Source organism: Salvelinus fontinalis, unplaced genomic scaffold (assembly GCF_029448725.1).
Source record: "Salvelinus fontinalis isolate EN_2023a unplaced genomic scaffold, ASM2944872v1 scaffold_1016, whole genome shotgun sequence".
NCBI lineage: Eukaryota > Metazoa > Chordata > Actinopteri > Salmoniformes > Salmonidae > Salvelinus > Salvelinus fontinalis.
Genome location: NW_026601225.1, coordinates 46,707 through 66,927, shown reverse-complemented (window position 1 = coordinate 66,927; position 20,221 = coordinate 46,707). Strand labels below are relative to the sequence as shown.

The 20,221-nt window shown below is 48.8% G+C and overlaps 1 protein-coding gene across 1 annotated transcript in view; it reads right to left on the bottom strand.

Annotated features, from left to right (window-relative positions):
• Window positions 1-137: 137 nt before the first annotated feature.
• The window catches only part of LOC129848149 (protein unc-13 homolog C-like), a 62,978-nt gene continuing 42,894 nt past the window's right edge, over window positions 138-20,221 (bottom strand). Inside the window, exons 7-9 of the mRNA XM_055915623.1 lie at window positions 18,759-18,986; window positions 3,658-3,799; window positions 138-433 (exon numbers count right to left, since the gene is read on the bottom strand). Of these exons, the coding sequence (XP_055771598.1) occupies window positions 361-433; window positions 3,658-3,799; window positions 18,759-18,986 (443 nt within the window). The 3' untranslated portion in view covers window positions 138-360. The remainder of the gene's footprint in view (window positions 434-3,657; window positions 3,800-18,758; window positions 18,987-20,221) is intronic.

Here is a 20,221-nt window from a genome sequence, read left to right as displayed (position 1 = left end):
ACTGGTTTAGGGTGTCCAAACCTCATGTCTCCATCGTAATTAGTTCAAAAGTTATTGCCGTTTTTTACCCTTGTAGGATGGCCCAAATTAGGGTGACTAAATCAGAGAAAAAAAGCTGTAAAAAATCTAGAAAAAGCCCTTGAAGGTGAAAATCTGTGTGGCCCTCTTCCTTCCTCCCTCCTCCCATCCTCTCTAGAGCCGCTCAGGTGTTTTATCTACTGGCAGCAGCTCTGACCTAACTTGATATGACCTCACACTATCCTGGAGCACAAACAGACCTGGAGACTCAGTGTAGTCACGTCACAGTCATATGTTATGGCAAGGGTTGGCATAGTGTGGGTGGCTGTTAGGTTAGGGTTGTCATTGGGCTTCAAAGGCTGGGGAGTGGTCTGGAGTTGTCCTCTCCGCTAGATGTATGTGGGAAATGAAAGACCTGGAAGGAGGAGAGAGAGAGGAGAATGAAAGAGAGTAGAGGAACAGAGAGGAGAGGGAGAGAAGAGGAAAGTAAAGTAGAGAAGAATAGAGGAGAGTAGAGGGAGATGAGAGGGGGGAGGGGCAAGGAGAGGAGAGGAGAGGAGAAGAGAGAGAGAGGAGAGGAGAGGAGAGGAGATGAGAAAGGAGAGGTGAGGGGAATGTCTGTCAGGTGGGATTGACATCATTCTGCCCCACCGGCTCTCTTTTTAGGAAACCCTGCTGTCCCTAGTGTTCACCCACCCAAGGGTGTGTGTGTGTCTGTGTGCGTGTGTGTGTGTGTGTGTGTGTGGTGTGTGTGTGTGTGTGTGTGTGTGTGTGTGTGTGTGCGTGCGTGCGTGCGTGCGTGCGTGCGTGCGTGCGTGCGTGCGTGCGTGCGTGCGTGCGTGCGTGAGTGTTAGTGGCACCCACAGATGGATGTCCCTGCCAGGCAGAGAGCTAAGATTCCAAGACCCTGTCACATGGCATGAGGATAACATCTTTTCTCTCTCTGTCTTGTTTTCTCGCTGTCTCTCTGTTTTGCTGTCTTGCTGTCTCTCTGTCTCTCTGTCTTGATGTCTCTCTGTCTCTCTGTCTTGATGTCTCTCTGTCTCTCTGTCTTGATGTCTCTCTGTCTCTCTGTCTTGATGTCTCTCTGTCTCTCTGTCTTGTTTCTCTCTCTCTCTCTGTCTCTCTCTGTTCTCTCTGTCTCTCTCTCTCTCTCTCTCTCTCGCTCTTGTTTTCGCTCCCTCTCTGTCTGCTTCTCTCTTCTCTCTCTCTTATTCTCTCCCTCTGTATCTCACTCTCCATTTCTCTCTCTCCCTCTCTCCATCTCCATTTTGTTTGCATAGGAGGCAAGAGTGAGCAGTGTAACTCTGCGTTACATTCTGTGGTTTCTCATAAACACTGTAGATACTCTCGCACGCACACACACACACACACACACACACACACACACACACACACACACACACACACACACACACACACACACACACACACACACACACACACACACACACACACACACACACACACACACACACACACACACACACACACACACACACACACACAGTGCCCCCATCAGCATACAGAGAACATGGTGGAAGGCAGCTCTAACAAAGCCTCTTTGTCTCATAGATACAGGTATTCTAATCGCCAGCGCTATGGTTTCTATGGAAATGGGCTGCTTGATTTATCTTTTTCTATGTATGTCTCTATTTAAAGCTGGAATCCATACTTGGTGAAACTGCCACATTCGCTGGTAATATTACAACAAAATATGAAGTTATTTCAAACAACAAACACGTTTTCTTGTCTCTGACATTAGTGCACATCATTAGTGCACATCACTTCATGCGCCATAGAAAGCAGAGGATGTATTGCAACATAATGTGTTCAGGATGCTGGATGATGCTCTTCTCTTTTGTCATCAAAACAAAAACAACAACAATTGTGGCTGTGGTGAAGAATGGTGCTGTTCCACCTTACGCGTATTTCAGCTTTAAGTACCTACAGGATACTGTAGATACTGTAGATACAGGATATACTGGCTTTAGAACAGACTCCTTAAGCCTCATGACGTTGATGTGAAATGTGTCGTTCATAGTGCTATACTGTTGTTTTACAGAAAGCCATATTCCAGTGTTCTAGGTTGTGTTAGGTCTTAGATAATACCCTTAGTTCTCGGTTCTCTGTGTACCTTAAATCAACATGATCAACATCACAATCAACATGACAGTCTGTCACCACTCAGAGTTCAGAGTTCAGACTCACAGAGAGCAAGATTAAAACCATAATACCTTCTCTAATGACACCATGGGTCAATCTCTACATAGCACAACACATTATCAAAAGTTTCCTCTCCATTTTAGAAGTTGTTGTTTATTTAAAAAGGGCCTGAGCTAACATGGGTTAGCTTCATAATACTTTCAGTAAACTCAAACAAAGCTGTACACTCAAAGCTGTGGTGAAATGACGCTTGACATTCAGGCCAAAGAGTTCCATTTTGGTTTCATCAGGCCAGAGAATCTTGTTTCTCATGGCCTGAGAGTCCTTTAGGTGCCTTTTGGAAAATTCCAATCGGGCTGTCATGTGTCTTTTACTGAGGAGTGGCTTCCGTCTGGCCTCTCTACCATAAAGGTCTGATTGGTGGAGTGCTGCAGAGATGGTTGTCCTTCTGGAAGGTTCTCTCATCTCCACAGAGGTACTCTGTCAGAGTGACTATCGGGTTCTTGGTCACCTCCTTGACCAAGGCCCTTCTCCCCCGATTGCTCAGCTTGGCCGGGCGGCCAGCTCTAGGAAGAGTCTTGGTGGTTCCAAACTTTTTCCATTTAAGAATGATGGAGGCCACCTTCAATGCTGCAGAAATGTTTTGGTACCCTTCCCCAGATCTGTGTCTGACATGCACTGTCAACTGTGGGACCTTATATAGACAGGTGTGTGCCTTTCCAAATCATGCCCAATCAATTGAATTTACCACAAAATTGGACTCCAATCAAGTTGTAGAAACATCTCACTAATCAATTGAAACAGGATGCACCTGAGCTCAATTTCGGGTATCATAACAAACGGTCTGACTACTTATGTAAATAAGGTATTTCTGTTTTTATTTTTAATAAACGTGCAAACATTCTAAAAACCTGTTTTCCCTTTGTCATTATGGGGTATTGTGTGTAGATTGATGAGGAAAAACATGTATTTACTCCATTTTAGAATAAGGCTGGAAAAGGTGAAAAAGTCAAGGGGTCTGAATACTTTCCAAATGCACTGTAGATGATATTCATGTCAATAACACATTTTTCAGTGAAATGCATTTTAATTATTTTCTGTCTCCTCTCCCCTCATTTGTTGGTGTTGTAGGTTCTACATGTCTGTGATAACAAGGTCTGCTGGAGTAAAGTGTTTGTATTACAGCTTAAGAAGGTAGCCTTGTCTGAGCCAGAATGGCCCATAGGGTAGGAGCATACCTCCTGTTTCTGTAGCCTGAGGCAGTCTTCATGTACACCACCTGGACAGGACTTATGGTCATGCGTGCATATATTTTATGTATGGGAGGCCCCAGCGGGAATCATACCAACGGGTTGCAAGTGCCATGCTCAACCGACTACACCACAAAGGACCACGTCTATAATACAGTCTGTAGTACACTGGCTTAGGTTGTAGTAATGCTGTAGCAGTGATATACTGTATGTTCATACTCACAAGAAGAACTTCTCGTCCCAGACAGGGTTGAGGTTCCCAAAGATGGTCTTGGTACGCCGTTTGGTCTTCCCTACCTGGACAGTCACATAGGGGTCACTGGAACCTGTCTTATCCTTGGCCTGCAGACCCTGGGCACACATCACTGGAGAGGAGAGAGGGGGAGGCAGGGAGAGACAGGGGGAATAGAGGGAGGCAGGGGAAGACAAGGGAAGACAGGGGGAGGCAGGGGAAGACAAGTGAAGACAGGGGGAGGCAGAGGAAGATAGAGGAAGGTAGGGGAAGACAGAGGAAGACAGGGGATGATGGGAGAGTCAGGCGAGACATGGTAAGACAGGGGAAGGCAGGGGAGACAGGGAAGGCAGAGGAAGACGGGGGAAACAGGGGTGACATAGGAAGACAGGGGGAGACAGGGGGAGACAGGAAAAGACAAGGGGAGACAAGGGGAGACAGAGGAAGACAGGGGATGACATGGGAGACATGGGAAGACAGGGGAAGGCAGAGGAAGATAGAGGAAGGTAGGGGAAGACAGAGGAAGACAGGGGATGATGGGAGAGTCAGGCGAGACATGGTAAGACAGGGGAAGACAGGGGAGACATGGGAAGACAGGGGAGACAGGGGGAGACAGGAAAAGACAAGGGGAGACAAGGGGAGACAGAGGAAGACAGGGGATGACATGGGAGACATGGGAAGACAGGGGAAGGCAGGGGCGACAGGGGAGACAGGGGAAGACAGGAAAAGACAAGGGGAGACAAGGGGAGACAGAGGAAGACAGGGGAAGACAGGGGATGACACGGGAGACATGGGAAGACAGGAGAAGGCAGGGGCGACAGGGGAAGACAGGAAAAGACAAGGGGGGACAAGGGGAGACAGAGGAAGACAGGGGATGACATGGGAGACATGGGAAGACAGGGGGAGATAGGGGGAGACAGGAAAATACAAGGGGAGACAAGGGGAGACAGAGGAAGACAGGGGATGACATGGGAGACATGGGAAGACAGGGGAAGGCAGGGGCGACAGGGGAGACAGGGGAGACAGGGGAGACAGGGGAGACAGGGGAGACAAGGGGAGACAGGTGCGACACGGGAGACAGGGGCGACAGGGGAGACAGGGGAGACAGGGGAGACAGAGGAAGACAGGAAAAGACAAGGGGAGACATAGGAAGACAGGGGGAGACATAGGAAGACAGGGGGAGACAGAGGAAGACAGGGGATGACATGGGAGACATGGGAAGACAGGGGAAGGCAGGGGCGACAGGGGAGACAGGGGAGACAGGGGCGACAGGGGAGACAGGGGAGACAGGGGAGACAGAGGAAGACAGGGGATGACATGGGAGACATGGGAAGACAGGGGAAGACAGGGGCGACAGGGGAGACAGGGGAGACAGGGGCGACAGGGGAGACAGGGGAGACAGGGGAGACAGAGGAAGACAGGAAAAGACAAGGGGAGACATAGGAAGACAGGGGGAGACATAGGAAGACAGGGGGAGACAGAGGAAGACAGGGGAGGACAAGGGGAGACAGGGGAAAGCAGGGGAAGACAGGAAAAGACAAGGGGAGACAGGGGAAAGCAGGGGAAGACAGGAAAAGACAAGGGGAGACAGGGAAGGCAGAGGAAGACAGGGGAAGACAAGGGGAGACAGAGAAGGCAGAGGAAGACAGGGGAAGACAAGGGGAGACAGGGGAAATCAGGGGAAGACAGGAAAAGACAAGGGGAGACAGGGGAAGTAGGGGAAGTAGGGGAAGTAGGGGGAGGTGGGGGAGGCGGGGGGAGACAGAAATAACAACAGTAAGACTTAAGAGGCTTTTGTTCCAGTCCAGCACTAATATACAGTATAATATACCTATTCAAATATATGTAACACGTAAAGCCTGCAGGTTTAATGCTGTATTACTTGCTATGCACTAGTATGAGCCTTGTCCTATGTCTTATGTATAGGTACCATAGCCATGTAAACTTGTCTCCAGTATAGCCAATCTGTTTGTTGGGGAAGCAGTGAATATCTGCCTCGCCAACAGACAGATACCTAAGAGAGACCAGTCCACCACCATCGCACATGACCATGCATGAGCACACACACACACACACACACACACACACACGCACACACATTACATTTAAATGCTTTTTAAAAATTATTTAGCAGACACTCTTATCCAGAGTGACTTACGTTAATCTTAAAATAGCTTGTTGAGACAACCACATATCACAGTCTTTGTAAATACATTGTTCCTCAATAAAGAAGTTATCAGTAGAGTCAGTGCTAGTAGGAAAAAACAAGTGCACTTCTGTTTTTTTATGGGGGAATAAGACTGAGATGTCTTATTAAAGATACAGCACTTAAAGATGCACTCCTGAACATCTGTATCATTTCAGCCAGCAGTTTTGAAAGTGGTGTTCACGAGCCAAAACAGGTCCCCGTTTTTTGTGTATTACATCATCCAATTGTGTACTACGTCATCCATTTCGTGTGATGTATTAAAGGTGGAATATGCAGAAATCACTCTTCCATTTCCTGGTTGTTAAAATTCTAATAGTTTGGCTAAGTTAATGTGATAAAACAAGCAATTGCTACAAAACAAGCAATTATGGAATACAGTAATACATTAGTAACACCTTCTCTTCCCAAGACATAACCTGTTTTATTTCACCTTTATTTAACCAGGTAAGCGAGTTGAGAACAAGTTCTCATTTACAACTGTGACCTGGCCAAGATAAAGCAAAGCAGTGCGACAGAAACAACAACACAGAGTTACACATGGAATAAACACGCATACAGTCAATAACATAACAGAAAAAAAAGTATATATACAGTGTGTGCAATTGGCATGAGGAGGTAAGGCAATAAATAGGCCATAGTAGCGAAGTAATTACAATTTAGCAGATTTACACTGGAGTGATAAATGAGCAGATGATGATGAGCAGATGATGGTCTGTAAGTAGTGATACTGGTGTGAAAAAGAGCGGAAAAGTAAATAAAAACATTATGTGGGATGAGGTAAGTAGATTGGGTGGGCTATTTACAGATGGACTATGTACAGCTGCAGCAATCGGTTAGCTTCTCAGATAGCTGATGTTTAAAGTTGGTGAGGGAAATAAAAGTCTCCAACTTCAGCGATTTTTGCAATTCGTTCCAGTCACTGGTAGCAGAGAACTGGAAGGAAAGGCGTCCAAAGGAGGTGTTGGCTTTGGGGATGACCAGTGAGATATACCTGCTGGAGTGCGTGCTACGGGTCGGTGTTGTTATCGTGACCAGTGAGCTGAGATAAGGCGGAGCTTTACCTAGCATAGACTTATAGATGACCTGGAGCCAGTGGGTCTGGCAACGAATATGTAGCGAGGGCCAGCCGACTAGAGCATACAGGTTGCAGTGGTGGGTGGTATAAGGCGCTTTGGTAACAGAACGGGTGGCACTGTGATAGACTACATCCAATTTGCTGAGTAGAGTATTGGAAGCAATTTTGTAGATGACATCGCCAAAGTCGAGGATCGGTAGGATAGTCAGTTTTACTAGGGTAAGTTTGGCGGTATGAGTGAAGGAGGCTTTGTTGCGAAATAGAAAGCCAATTCTAGATTTGATTTTGGATTGGAGATGTTTGATATGAGTCTGGAAGGAGAGTTTACAGTCTAGCCAGACACCTAGGTATTTGTAGTTGTCCACGTATTCTAGATCAGAACCGTCCAGAGTAGTGATGCTAGTCGGGCGGGCGAGTGCGGGCAGTGAACGGTTGAAAAGCATGCATTTGGTTTTACTAGAGCAGTTGGAGGACACGTAAGGAGTGTTGTATGGCATTGAAGCTCGTTTGGAGGTTAGTTAACACAGTGTCAAAAGAAGGGCCAGAGGTATACAGAATGGTGTCGTCTGCATAGAGGTAGATCAGGGAATCGCCCGCAGCAAGAGCGACATCATTCATATATACAGAGAAAAGAGTCGGCCCGAGAATTGAACACTGTGGTACCCCCATAGAGAATGCCAGAGGTCCGGACAACAGGCCGTACGATTTGACACACTGAACTCTGTCTGCGAAGTAGTTGGTGAACCAGGCGAGGCAGTCATTTGAGAAACCAAGGCTGTTGAGTTTGCCGATAAGAATACGTTGATTAACAGAATCGAAAGTCTTGGCCAGGTCGATGAAGACGGCTGCACAATACTGTCTTTTATCGATGGTGGTTATGATATCGTTTAGTACCTTGAGCGTGGCTGAGGTGCACCCGTGACCAGCTCGGAAACCGGATTGCACAGTGGAGAAGGTACGGTGGGATTCTAAATGGTCAGTGATCTGGGGGGGATGACCGCGGCAGCTTTCCAATCTTTAGGGATCTCGGACGATACGAAAGAGAGGTTGAACAGACTGGTAATAGGGGTTGCAACAATGGCGGCGGATAGTTTTAGAAAGAGAGGGTCCAGATTGTCTAGCCCAGCTGATTTGTACGAGTCCAGGTTTTGCAGCTCTTTCAGAACATCTGCTATCTGGATTTGGGTGAAGGAGAAGCTGGAGAGGCTCGGGCAAGTAACTGCAGGGGGGGGGGGGGGGTGGGCGGAGCTGTTGGCCGGGGTTTGCGTAGCCAGGAGGAAAGCATGGTCAGCCGCTGAATCGAGGTGAATCCAGGTGAATCCAGGTGAATCCAGGTGAAAGCTATGATCCCTTATTGATGTCTTGTTAAATCCTCTTCAATCAGTGTAGATGAAGGGGAGATGACAGGTTAAATAAGGAGTTGTAAGCCTCGAGCCAATTGAGACATGGATTGTGTATGTGTTCCATTCAGAGGGGGATTTTTTAAGTGCCTTTGAACGGGGTATGGTAGTAAGTGCCCGGCGCACTGGTTTGAGTGTGTCAAGATCTGCAATGCTGCTGGGTTTTTCACACTCAACAGTTTCCCGTGTGTATCAAGAATGGTCCACCACCCAAAGGACATCCGGCCAACTTGACACAACTGTGGAAAGCTTTGGAGTCAACATGGGCCACCATCCCTGTGGAACGCTTTCGACACCTTGTAGAGTCCATGTCTGATGAATTGAGGCTGTTCTGAAGGCAAAAGGGGGTGCAACTCAATATTTGGAAGGTGTTTCCTAATGTTTTGTACACTCAGTGTATATTTTAGAGAATCATTGTACCATCTACATCTCTGTTAAACATGTTTTCAATAACCCAAAATATAGTTTTTCAGCTGTTTGAAGCTGGTGTACAAAACCGATAGTTAAAGATGCAAACACTAAACTTAAGAACAGGAAGCATAGAAACTCTGCACATAGAACAGATCTACCGCATCTTAAATTTGCTTTCAATAAGAATGACAGATCTATAACTCACATTTTTATGTGAATTTGGTCAGGTCGCCCAAAAAGTTACATATTATAGCTTGAAGACTTTTGCAATTCGTGTGATATGTTGCATCTTCAACTTGACATCGGTCCTATATTGTTATTTAATCCCAGCCCCCGTGGGAGGCCTTTTGCCTTCTGGTAGGCCGTCATTGTAAATAATAATTTGTTCGTAACTGACTTGCCTAGTTAAATAAAGGTTAAATAGAAAACAAATCAATAAAAACATATGCCCTAGCCAGACTATACCAACAACAACAACTTGCTGAAAGACAAAATATACTTAGGTTAGCTACTCTTGCAGAGACTATTTGTCTTCCCAGGCTATGGATGAGGCACACACACACACACACACACACACACACACACACACACACACACACACACACACACACACACACACACACACACACACACACACACACACACACAGACACACAAACAGACACACAACCTATACCCCATTAACCGCTCCATCCACACACCCTGCTCCACACACCCTTAACCATCCATCTCAGACAGGAAGTAGTATTTCCCAGCCCCATAAAAGGTAAAAGGACACTGTGCATTAAATATGTATGAGTGACACTGTATTATTCATGAAACATAACTCCCCCAGCCAGCCCCTCTTCTCTCGCTGACAGAGACTGGTGGGCCGGGCTCTCAAAGACACCACAAATGAGAAGCTACAGCCTCATGTTGCAAGAAATACAATACAATGAGAGAGAGGGGCAGAGGGGATGAGAGGGAGAGAGCGAGGGGATACAGGGGATAGACAGAGATAGGGAAGAAATGGCAGAGAAAGAGTGAAAAGGGAGAAAAGGTGGAGAGAGAGGGGTAGCGGAGAGAGAGAGGGTGATGTGGAAAGGGAGTGGGAGGAGTGGAAAGAGGTGGAAAGAATAGAAAGAGGCAGAGAACGGCTGATGTCTATGTTGGCTCTGTATAATGTAGTATAATGTAACTACAGAGCTGAGTGATGGAGAGAAAGAGAGAGAGAGAGAGAGGCCGAGAGAGAGATGGAGGAGAGATATAGAGAGTGAGAGGGGTAAAGGGGGAAAGATGAAAAAAGGAGTGATGGTGAGAGGGAGTTAATTAAGTATACTGCATTCTCCTTGCCATAGCAGTCTATACACATCTACTGATCCAGGGCTGTGATGTAGCAATTAGCTGATGCAGAACATTCACATCTCACGGCTGCCTATCTATCTACCGCCAAAGTGCTAGACAATCAATGTGTGTCTGTGTTTATCAAATGAATAATACATAAATAAAAAGTCAATAAGTCGGTTGTAAAACAGGACGTTGGATAAGGCCATAGAGATAGATGGGAGCGGGAGGCAGTTTTTCTCTCTGTCTCAGTCTCTTGGGGATTGATTGACACACGCAAGGAACGGCAGGAAGGCTATCTGGGCAATAAAATAGCTCAGCTCATTCCAATCTGGTGTAATTTAGCCCAGAGGAACTGTATGCTCTAGTCGCACACCCTGCAAGGAAATACACGCACACACATGACCCATCGGGCTGAGCACAGAATCAGCCACAGTGGTGTATCGCCCTTCCAGCTATGTGCCTTGCTCAAGACGATCTGAAGACATTTATTATAGTCCAGCAAACCTTCCCAGCACCAGGCCTCGGTGATTGTGATAAGATGTGATGTTGACCTTGGTGGACCACTAGGAGGTTCCCTCCAGTCTAGCCTGCTTGGCTAGGGGCGAGGGCTTAGTTCTTAGTGTTGGTACTACTAACCTGTGATGTTGACCTTGGTGGACCACTAGGAGGGTCCCTCCAGTCTAGCCTGCTTGGCTAGGGGCGAGGGCTTAGTTCTTAGTGTTGGTACTTCTAACCTGTGATGTTGACCTTGGTGGACCACTAGGAGGTTCCCTCCAGTCTAGCCTGCTTGGCTAGGGGCGCGGGCTTAGTTCTTAGTGTTGGTACTACTAACCTGTGATGTTGACCTTGGTGGACCACTAGGAGGTTCCCTCCAGTCTAGCCTGCTTGGCTAGGGACGAGGGCTTAGTTCTTAGTGGTGGTACTACTAACCTGTGATGTTGATCTTGGTGGACCACTAGGAGGTTCCCTCCAGTCTAGCCTGCTTGGCTAGGGACGAGGGCTTAGTTCTTAGTGTTGGTACTACTAACCTGTGATGTTGATCTTGGTGGACCACTAGGAGGTTCCCTCCAGTCTAGCCTGCTTGGCTAGGGGCGAGGGCTTAGTTCTTAGTGTTGGTACTACTAACCTGTGATGTTGACCTTGGTGGACCATTAGGAGGTTCCCTCCAGTCTAGCCTGCTTGGCTAGGGACGAGGGCTTAGTTCTTAGTGTTGGTACTACTAACCTGTGATGTTGACCTTGGTGGACCACTTGGAGGTTCCCTCCAGTCTAGCCTGCTTGGCTAGGGGCGCGGGCTTAGTTCTTAGTGTTGGTACTACTAACCTGTGATGTTGACCTTGGTGGACCACTAGGAGGTTCCCTCCAGTCTAGCCTGCTTGGCTAGGGACGAGGGCTTAGTTCTTAGTGTTGGTACTACTAACCTGTGATGTTGATCTTGGTGGACCACTAGGAGGTTCCCTCCAGTCTAGCCTGCTTGGCTAGGGGCGAGGGCTTAGTTCTTAGTGGTGGTACTACTAACCTGTGATGTTGATCTTGGTGGACCACTAGGAGGTTCCCTCCAGTCTAGCCTGCTTGGCTAGGGACGAGGGCTTAGTTCTTAGTGTTGGTACTACTAACCTGTGATGTTGATCTTGGTGGACCACTAGGAGGTTCCCTCCAGTCTAGCCTGCTTGGCTAGGGGTGAGGGCTTAGTTCTTAGTGTTGGTACTACTAACCTGTGATGTTGACCTTGGTGGACCATTAGGAGGTTCCCTCCAGTCTAGCCTGCTTGGCTAGGGACGAGGGCTTAGTTCTTAGTGTTGGTACTACTAACCTGTGATGTTGATCTTGGTGGACCACTAGGAGGTTCCCTCCAGTCTAGCCTGCTTGGCTAGGGGCGAGGGCTTAGTTCTTAGTGTTGGTACTACTAACCTGTGATGTTGATCTTGGTGGACCACTAGGAGGTTCCCTCCAGTCTAGCCTGCTTGGCTAGGGCGAGGGCTTAGTTCTTAGTGTTGGTACTACTAACCTGTGATGTTGACCTTGGTGGACCACTAGAAGGTTCCCTCCAGTCTAGCCTGCTTGGCTAGGGGCGAGGGCTTAGTTCTTAGTGTTGGTACTACTAACCTGTGATGTTGATCTTGGTGGACCACTAGGAGGTTCCCTCCAGTCTAGCCTGCTTGGCTAGGGGCGAGGGCTTAGTTCTTAGTGTTGGTACTACTAACCTGTGATGTTGACCTTGGTGGACCACTAGGAGGTTCCCTCCAGTCTAGCCTGCTTGGCTAGGGACGAGGGCTTAGTTCTTAGTGTTGGTACTACTAACCTGTGATGTTGATCTTGGTGGACCACTAGGAGGTTCCCTCCAGTCTAGCCTGCTTGGCTAGGGGCAAGGGCTTAGTTCTTAGTGTTGGTACTACTAACCTGTGATGTTGATCTTGGTGGACCACTAGGAGGTTCCCTCCAGTCTAGCCTGCTTGGCTAGGGGCGAGGGCTTAGTTCTTAGTGTTGGTACTTCTAACCTGTGATGTTGATCTTGGCGGACCACTTGGAGGTTCCCTCCAGTCTAGCCTGCTTGGCTAGGGACGAGGGCTTAGTTCTTAGTGTTGGTACTACTAACCTGTGATGTTGATCTTGGTGGACCACTAGGAGGTTCCCTCCAGTCTAGCCTGCTTGGTTAGGGGCGAGGGCTTATCTCTTAGTGTTGGTACTACTAACCTGTGATGTTGACCTTGGTGGACCACTAGGAGGTTCCCTCCAGTCTAGCCTGCTTGGCTAGGGGCGAGGGCTTAGTTCTTAGTGTTGGTACTACTAACCTGTGATGTTGATCTTGGCGGACCACTTGGAGGTTCCCTCCAGTCTAGCCTGCTTGGCTAGGGACGAGGGCTTAGTTCTTAGTGTTGGTACTACTAACCTGTGATGTTGACCTTGGTGGACCACTTGGAGGTTCCCTCCAGTCTAGCCTGCTTGGCTAGGGGCGAGGGCTTAGTTCTTAGTGTTGGTACTACTAACCTGTGATGTTGACCTTGGTGGACCACTAGGAGGTTTCCTCCAGTCTAGCCTGCTTGGCTAGGGACAAGGGCTTAGTTCTTAGTGTTGGTACTACTAACCTGTGATGTTGATCTTGGTGGACCACTAGGAGGTTCCCTCCAGTCTAGCCTGCTTGGCTAGGGGCGAGGGCTTAGTTCTTAGTGGTGGTACTACTAACCTGTGATGTTGATCTTGATGGACCACTAGGAGGTTCCCTCCAGTCTAGCCTGCTTGGCTAGGGACGAGGGCTTAGTTCTTAGTGTTAGTACTACTAACCTGTGATGTTGATCTTGGCGGACCACTAGGAGGTTCCCTCCAGTCTAGCCTGCTTGGCTAGGGGCGAGGGCTTAGTTCTTAGTTTTGGTACTACTAACCTGTGATGTTGATCTTGGTGGACCACTAGGAGGTTCCCTCCAATCTAGCCTGCTTGGCTAGGGGCGAGGGCTTAGTTCTTAGTGTTGGTACTACTAACCTGTGATGTTGATCTTGGTGGACCACTAGGAGGTTCCCTCCAGTCTAGCCTGCTTGGCTAGGGACGAGGGCTTAGTTCTTAGTGTTGGTACTACTAACCTGTGATGTTGATCTTGGTGGACCACTAGGAGGTTCCCTCCAGTCTAGCCTGCTTGGCTAGGGACGAGGGCTTAGTTCTTAGTGTTGGTACTTCTAACCTGTGATGTTGATCTTGGTGGACCACTAGGAGGTTCCCTCCAGTCTAGCCTGCTTGGCTAGGGGCGAGGGCTTAGTTCTTAGTGTTGGTACTACTAACCTGTGATGTTGATCTTGGTGGACCACTAGGAGGTTCCCTCCAGTCTAGCCTGCTTGGTTAGGGACGAGGGCTTAGTTCTTAGTGTTGGTACTTCTAACCTGTGATGTTGATCTTGGTGGACCACTAGGCGGTTCCCTCCAGTCTAGCCTGCTTGGCTAGGGACGAGGGCTTAGTTCTTAGTGTTGGTACTACTAACCTGTGATGTTGACCTTGGTGGACCTCTAGGAGGTTCCCTCCAGTCTAGCCTGCTTGGCTAGGGGCGAGGGCTTAGTTCTTAGTGTTGGTACTACTAACCTGTGATGTTGATCTTGGTGGACCACTAGGAGGTTCCCTCCAGTCTAGCTTGCTTGGCTAGGGGCGAGGGCTTAGTTCTTAGTGTTGGTACTACTAACCTGTGATGTTGACCTTGGTGGACCACTAGGAGGTTCCCTCCAGTCTAGCCTGCTTGGCTAGGGGCGAGGGCTTAGTTCTTAGTGTTGGTACTACTAACCTGTGATGTTGACCTTGGTGGACCACTAGGAGGTTCCCTCCAGTCTAGCCTGCTTGGCTAGGGACGAGGGCTTAGTTCTTAGTGTTGGTACTACTAACCTGTGATGTTGATCTTGGTGGACCACTAGGAGGTTCCCTCCAGTCTAGCCTGCTTGGCTAGGGGCGAGGGTTTAGTTCTTAGTGTTGGTACTAATAACCTGTGATGTTGATCTTGGTGGACCACTAGGAGGTTCCCTCCAGTCTAGCCTGCTTGGCTAGGGGCGAGGGCTTAGTTCTTAGTGTTGGTACTACTAACCTGTGATGTTGATCTTGGTGGACCACTAGGAGGTTCCCTCCAGTCTAGCCTGCTTGGCTAGGGACGAGGGCTTAGTTCTTAGTGTTGGTACTACTAACCTGTGATGTTGATCTTGGCAGACCACTTGGAGGTTCCCTCCAGTCTAGCCTGCTTGGCTAGGGGCGAGGGCTTAGTTCTTAGTGTTGGTACTACTAACCTGTGATGTTGACCTTGGTGGACCACTAGGAGGTTCCCTCCAGTCTAGCCTGCTTGGCTAGGGGCGAGGGCTTAGTTCTTAGTGTTGGTACTACTAACCTGTGATGTTGATCTTGGCGGACCACTTGGAGGTTCCCTCCAGTCTAGCCTGCTTGGCTAGGGACGAGGGCTTAGTTCTTAGTGTTGGTACTACTAACCTGTGATGTTGACCTTGGTGGACCACTAGGAGGTTTCCTCCAGTCTAGCCTGCTTGGCTAGGGACAAGGGCTTAGTTCTTAGTGTTGGTACTACTAACCTGTGATGTTGATCTTGGTGGACCACTAGGAGGTTCCCTCCAGTCTAGCCTGCTTGGCTAGGGGCGAGGGCTTAGTTCTTAGTGGTGGTACTACTAACCTGTGATGTTGATCTTGATGGACCACTAGGAGGTTCCCTCCAGTCTAGCCTGCTTGGCTAGGGACGAGGGCTTAGTTCTTAGTGTTAGTACTACTAACCTGTGATGTTGATCTTGGCGGACCACTAGGAGGTTCCCTCCAGTCTAGCCTGCTTGGCTAGGGGCGAGGGCTTAGTTCTTAGTTTTGGTACTACTAACCTGTGATGTTGATCTTGGTGGACCACTAGGAGGTTCCCTCCAATCTAGCCTGCTTGGCTAGGGGCGAGGGCTTAGTTCTTAGTGTTGGTACTACTAACCTGTGATGTTGATCTTGGTGGACCACTAGGAGGTTCCCTCCAGTCTAGCCTGCTTGGCTAGGGACGAGGGCTTAGTTCTTAGTGTTGGTACTACTAACCTGTGATGTTGATCTTGGTGGACCACTAGGAGGTTCCCTCCAGTCTAGCCTGCTTGGCTAGGGACGAGGGCTTAGTTCTTAGTGTTGGTACTTCTAACCTGTGATGTTGATCTTGGTGGACCACTAGGAGGTTCCCTCCAGTCTAGCCTGCTTGGCTAGGGGCGAGGGCTTAGTTCTTAGTGTTGGTACTACTAACCTGTGATGTTGATCTTGGTGGACCACTAGGAGGTTCCCTCCAGTCTAGCCTGCTTGGTTAGGGACGAGGGCTTAGTTCTTAGTGTTGGTACTTCTAACCTGTGATGTTGATCTTGGTGGACCACTAGGCGGTTCCCTCCAGTCTAGCCTGCTTGGCTAGGGACGAGGGCTTAGTTCTTAGTGTTGGTACTACTAACCTGTGATGTTGACCTTGGTGGACCTCTAGGAGGTTCCCTCCAGTCTAGCCTGCTTGGCTAGGGGCGAGGGCTTAGTTCTTAGTGTTGGTACTACTAACCTGTGATGTTGATCTTGGTGGACCACTAGGAGGTTCCCTCCAGTCTAGCTTGCTTGGCTAGGGGCGAGGGCTTAGTTCTTAGTGTTGGTACTACTAACCTGTGATGTTGACCTTGGTGGACCACTAGGAGGTTCCCTCCAGTCTAGCCTGCTTGGCTAGGGGCGAGGGCTTAGTTCTTAGTGTTGGTACTACTAACCTGTGATGTTGACCTTGGTGGACCACTAGGAGGTTCCCTCCAGTCTAGCCTGCTTGGCTAGGGACGAGGGCTTAGTTCTTAGTGTTGGTACTACTAACCTGTGATGTTGATCTTGGTGGACCACTAGGAGGTTCCCTCCAGTCTAGCCTGCTTGGCTAGGGGCGAGGGTTTAGTTCTTAGTGTTGGTACTAATAACCTGTGATGTTGATCTTGGTGGACCACTAGGAGGTTCCCTCCAGTCTAGCCTGCTTGGCTAGGGGCGAGGGCTTAGTTCTTAGTGTTGGTACTACTAACCTGTGATGTTGATCTTGGTGGACCACTAGGAGGTTCCCTCCAGTCTAGCCTGCTTGGCTAGGGACGAGGGCTTAGTTCTTAGTGTTGGTACTACTAACCTGTGATGTTGATCTTGGCAGACCACTTGGAGGTTCCCTCCAGTCTAGCCTGCTTGGCTAGGGGCGAGGGCTTAGTTCTTAGTGTTGGTACTACTAACCTGTGATGTTGACCTTGGTGGACCACTAGGAGGTTCCCTCCAGTCTAGCCTGCTTGGCTAGGGACGAGGGCTTAGTTCTTAGTGTTGGTACTACTAACCTGTGATGTTGATCTTGGTGGACCACTAGGAGTTTCCCTCCAGTCTAGCCTGCTTGGCTAGGGGCGAGGGCTTAGTTCTTAGTGTTGGTACTACTAACCTGTGATGTTGACCTTGGTGGACCACTAGGAGGTTCCCTCCAGTCTAGCCTGCTTGGCTAGGGGCGCGGGCTTAGTTCTTAGTGTTGGTACTACTAACCTGTGATGTTGATCTTGGTGGACCACTAGGAGGTTCCCTCCAGTCTAGCCTGCTTGGCTAGGGACGAGGGCTTAGTTCTTAGTGTTGGTACTACTAACCTGTGATGTTGATCTTGGTGGACCACTAGGAGGTTCCCTCCAGTCTAGCCTGCTTGGCTAGGGACGAGGGCTTAGTTCTTAGTGTTGGTACTTCTAACCTGTGATGTTGATCTTGGTGGACCACTAGGAGGTTCCCTCCAGTCTAGCCTGCTTGGCTAGGGGCGAGGGCTTAGTTCTTAGTGTTGGTACTACTAACCTGTGATGTTGATCTTGGTGGACCACTAGGAGGTTCCCTCCAGTCTAGCCTGCTTGGTTAGGGACGAGGGCTTAGTTCTTAGTGTTGGTACTTCTAACCTGTGATGTTGATCTTGGTGGACCACTAGGCGGATCCCTCCAGTCTAGCCTGCTTGGCTAGGGACGAGGGCTTAGTTCTTAGTGTTGGTACTACTAACCTGTGATGTTGACCTTGGTGGACCTCTAGGAGGTTCCCTCCAGTCTAGCCTGCTTGGCTAGGGGCGAGGGCTTAGTTCTTAGTGTTGGTACTACTAACCTGTGATGTTGATCTTGGTGGACCACTAGGAGGTTCCCTCCAGTCTAGCCTGCTTGGCTAGGGGCGAGGGCTTAGTTCTTAGTGTTGGTACTACTAACCTGTGATGTTGACCTTGGTGGACCACTAGGAGGTTCCCTCCAGTCTAGCCTGCTTGGCTAGGGGCGAGGGCTTAGTTCTTAGTGTTGGTACTACTAACCTGTGATGTTGACCTTGGTGGACCACTAGGAGGTTCCCTCCAGTCTAGCCTGCTTGGCTAGGGACGAGGGCTTAGTTCTTAGTGTTGGTACTACTAACCTGTGATGTTGATCTTGGTGGACCACTAGGAGGTTCCCTCCAGTCTAGCCTGCTTGGCTAGGGGCGAGGGTTTAGTTCTTAGTGTTGGTACTAATAACCTGTGATGTTGATCTTGGTGGACCACTAGGAGGTTCCCTCCAGTCTAGCCTGCTTGGCTAGGGGCGAGGGCTTAGTTCTTAGTGTTGGTACTACTAACCTGTGATGTTGATCTTGGTGGACCACTAGGAGGTTCCCTCCAGTCTAGCCTGCTTGGCTAGGGACGAGGGCTTAGTTCTTAGTGTTGGTACTACTAACCTGTGATGTTGATCTTGGCAGACCACTTGGAGGTTCCCTCCAGTCTAGCCTGCTTGGCTAGGGGCGAGGGCTTAGTTCTTAGTGTTGGTACTACTAACCTGTGATGTTGACCTTGGTGGACCACTAGGAGGTTCCCTCCAGTCTAGCCTGCTTGGCTAGGGACGAGGGCTTAGTTCTTAGTGTTGGTACTACTAACCTGTGATGTTGATCTTGGTGGACCACTAGGAGTTTCCCTCCAGTCTAGCCTGCTTGGCTAGGGGCGAGGGCTTAGTTCTTAGTGTTGGTACTACTAACCTGTGATGTTGACCTTGGTGGACCACTAGGAGGTTCCCTCCAGTCTAGCCTGCTTGGCTAGGGGCGAGGGCTTAGTTCTTAGTGTTGGTACTACTAACCTGTGATGTTGACCTTGGTGGACCACTAGGAGGTTCCCTCCAGTCTAGCCTGCTTGGCTAGGGACGAGGGCTTAGTTCTTAGTGTTGGTACTACTAACCTGTGATGTTGATCTTGGCAGACCACTTGGAGGTTCCCTCCAGCACTGCTTGCTTGGCGGTCTTCAGGTGTCCAGTGAAGTCCTCTTTAGAGATCGCAAACATCTCCTGGATGACCTCAAACACCTCAGGCCGGTTCTTCTCCCTGATCTTCATCCTCTCCTTCATGGCCATGATGATGTTCAGGGTCTTGTCCTCAGCGCCATGCTTAGAACTCTTCTCCACCGCCCCTAGAACACCACACACACACAGGAAAATACACACACACACACACACACACACACACACACACACACACACACACACACACACACACACACACACACACACACACACACACACACACACACACACACAGGAAAACACACACCATTACAAATTAGGATACAGCATTGTGCTTAGAACTCTTGTCCACCGCCCTTAGATTTCCTCTGGCCCATCTATCAAACACACAGATAACTTTCTCCCATGTCCTTTGTGGACTCTATCTCTCTTTCTCTACCTTTCTCTTTTGGGTATCTTGTCCCTAGAACATAATGGGAAGCAGTTGTTGCAGGAGGAGAATGTTACAAATACTGTCTGTGATTAGAATACAGTTAGAAGCGTCCTTTGTACCCACCTTAATTCTGTGTGTTTGTGTGTGTGAGTAGGGGGTGGGGGTTAGAAAGACTTTGGCTACGGCCTATCTCTCAAACACACACTTCTGCTTTCTCCTCATGCTTTTATTGGACCCTCCCTCACCCCTCTCTCACCTCCCTCCCTCTCCCCTCTCTCCCCTCCCTCACTCTCTTTTTCACCCCTTCTCTCTCCTCCTCTAATCGAGTTATCTCGCCTGTCATCTTTGGCGAGGTCATGAACTGCGATTGAAATCAAATTAAACATGAATCATCATTTGAATAAAACACTATGTATGCGTCCCAAATTACACAGTTTTCCCTACACAGGGCAGTACTAAAAGTAATGCAATACTAAAAGTAGTGCACTATGTAAGGAATAGTGCGCCATTTGGATGCACACAGAGAGTTCTATCATTCAGAGTGGAGCTAATCCAGTTACAGAGAGTGACGGTCCTGGGGCTAACGTGTCACACGTCTACTGTCATCCAATCAAAACACACTAGGATAAACCTCTAGATACTACCCAAAACATGACCTGCTACTGTAGAACAGAGGGAATCAGTTTAAATAAACATTACAGTAGCAAGATGGAGAGGGTGTGGGTGTGTTTTAGTGCAAACACAAACACGTTTGAGAGCTAGCTACACTTCAAAACAGGCTGGGAGGCAGAGAGTAATGTCATACTGAGAGCCAGAGGAGACACCCTCCCTGTAAGGCTGGAGACAACAACACACACACACACACACACACACACACACACACACACACACACACACACACACACACACACACACACACACACACACACACACACACACACACACACACACACACACACACACACACAC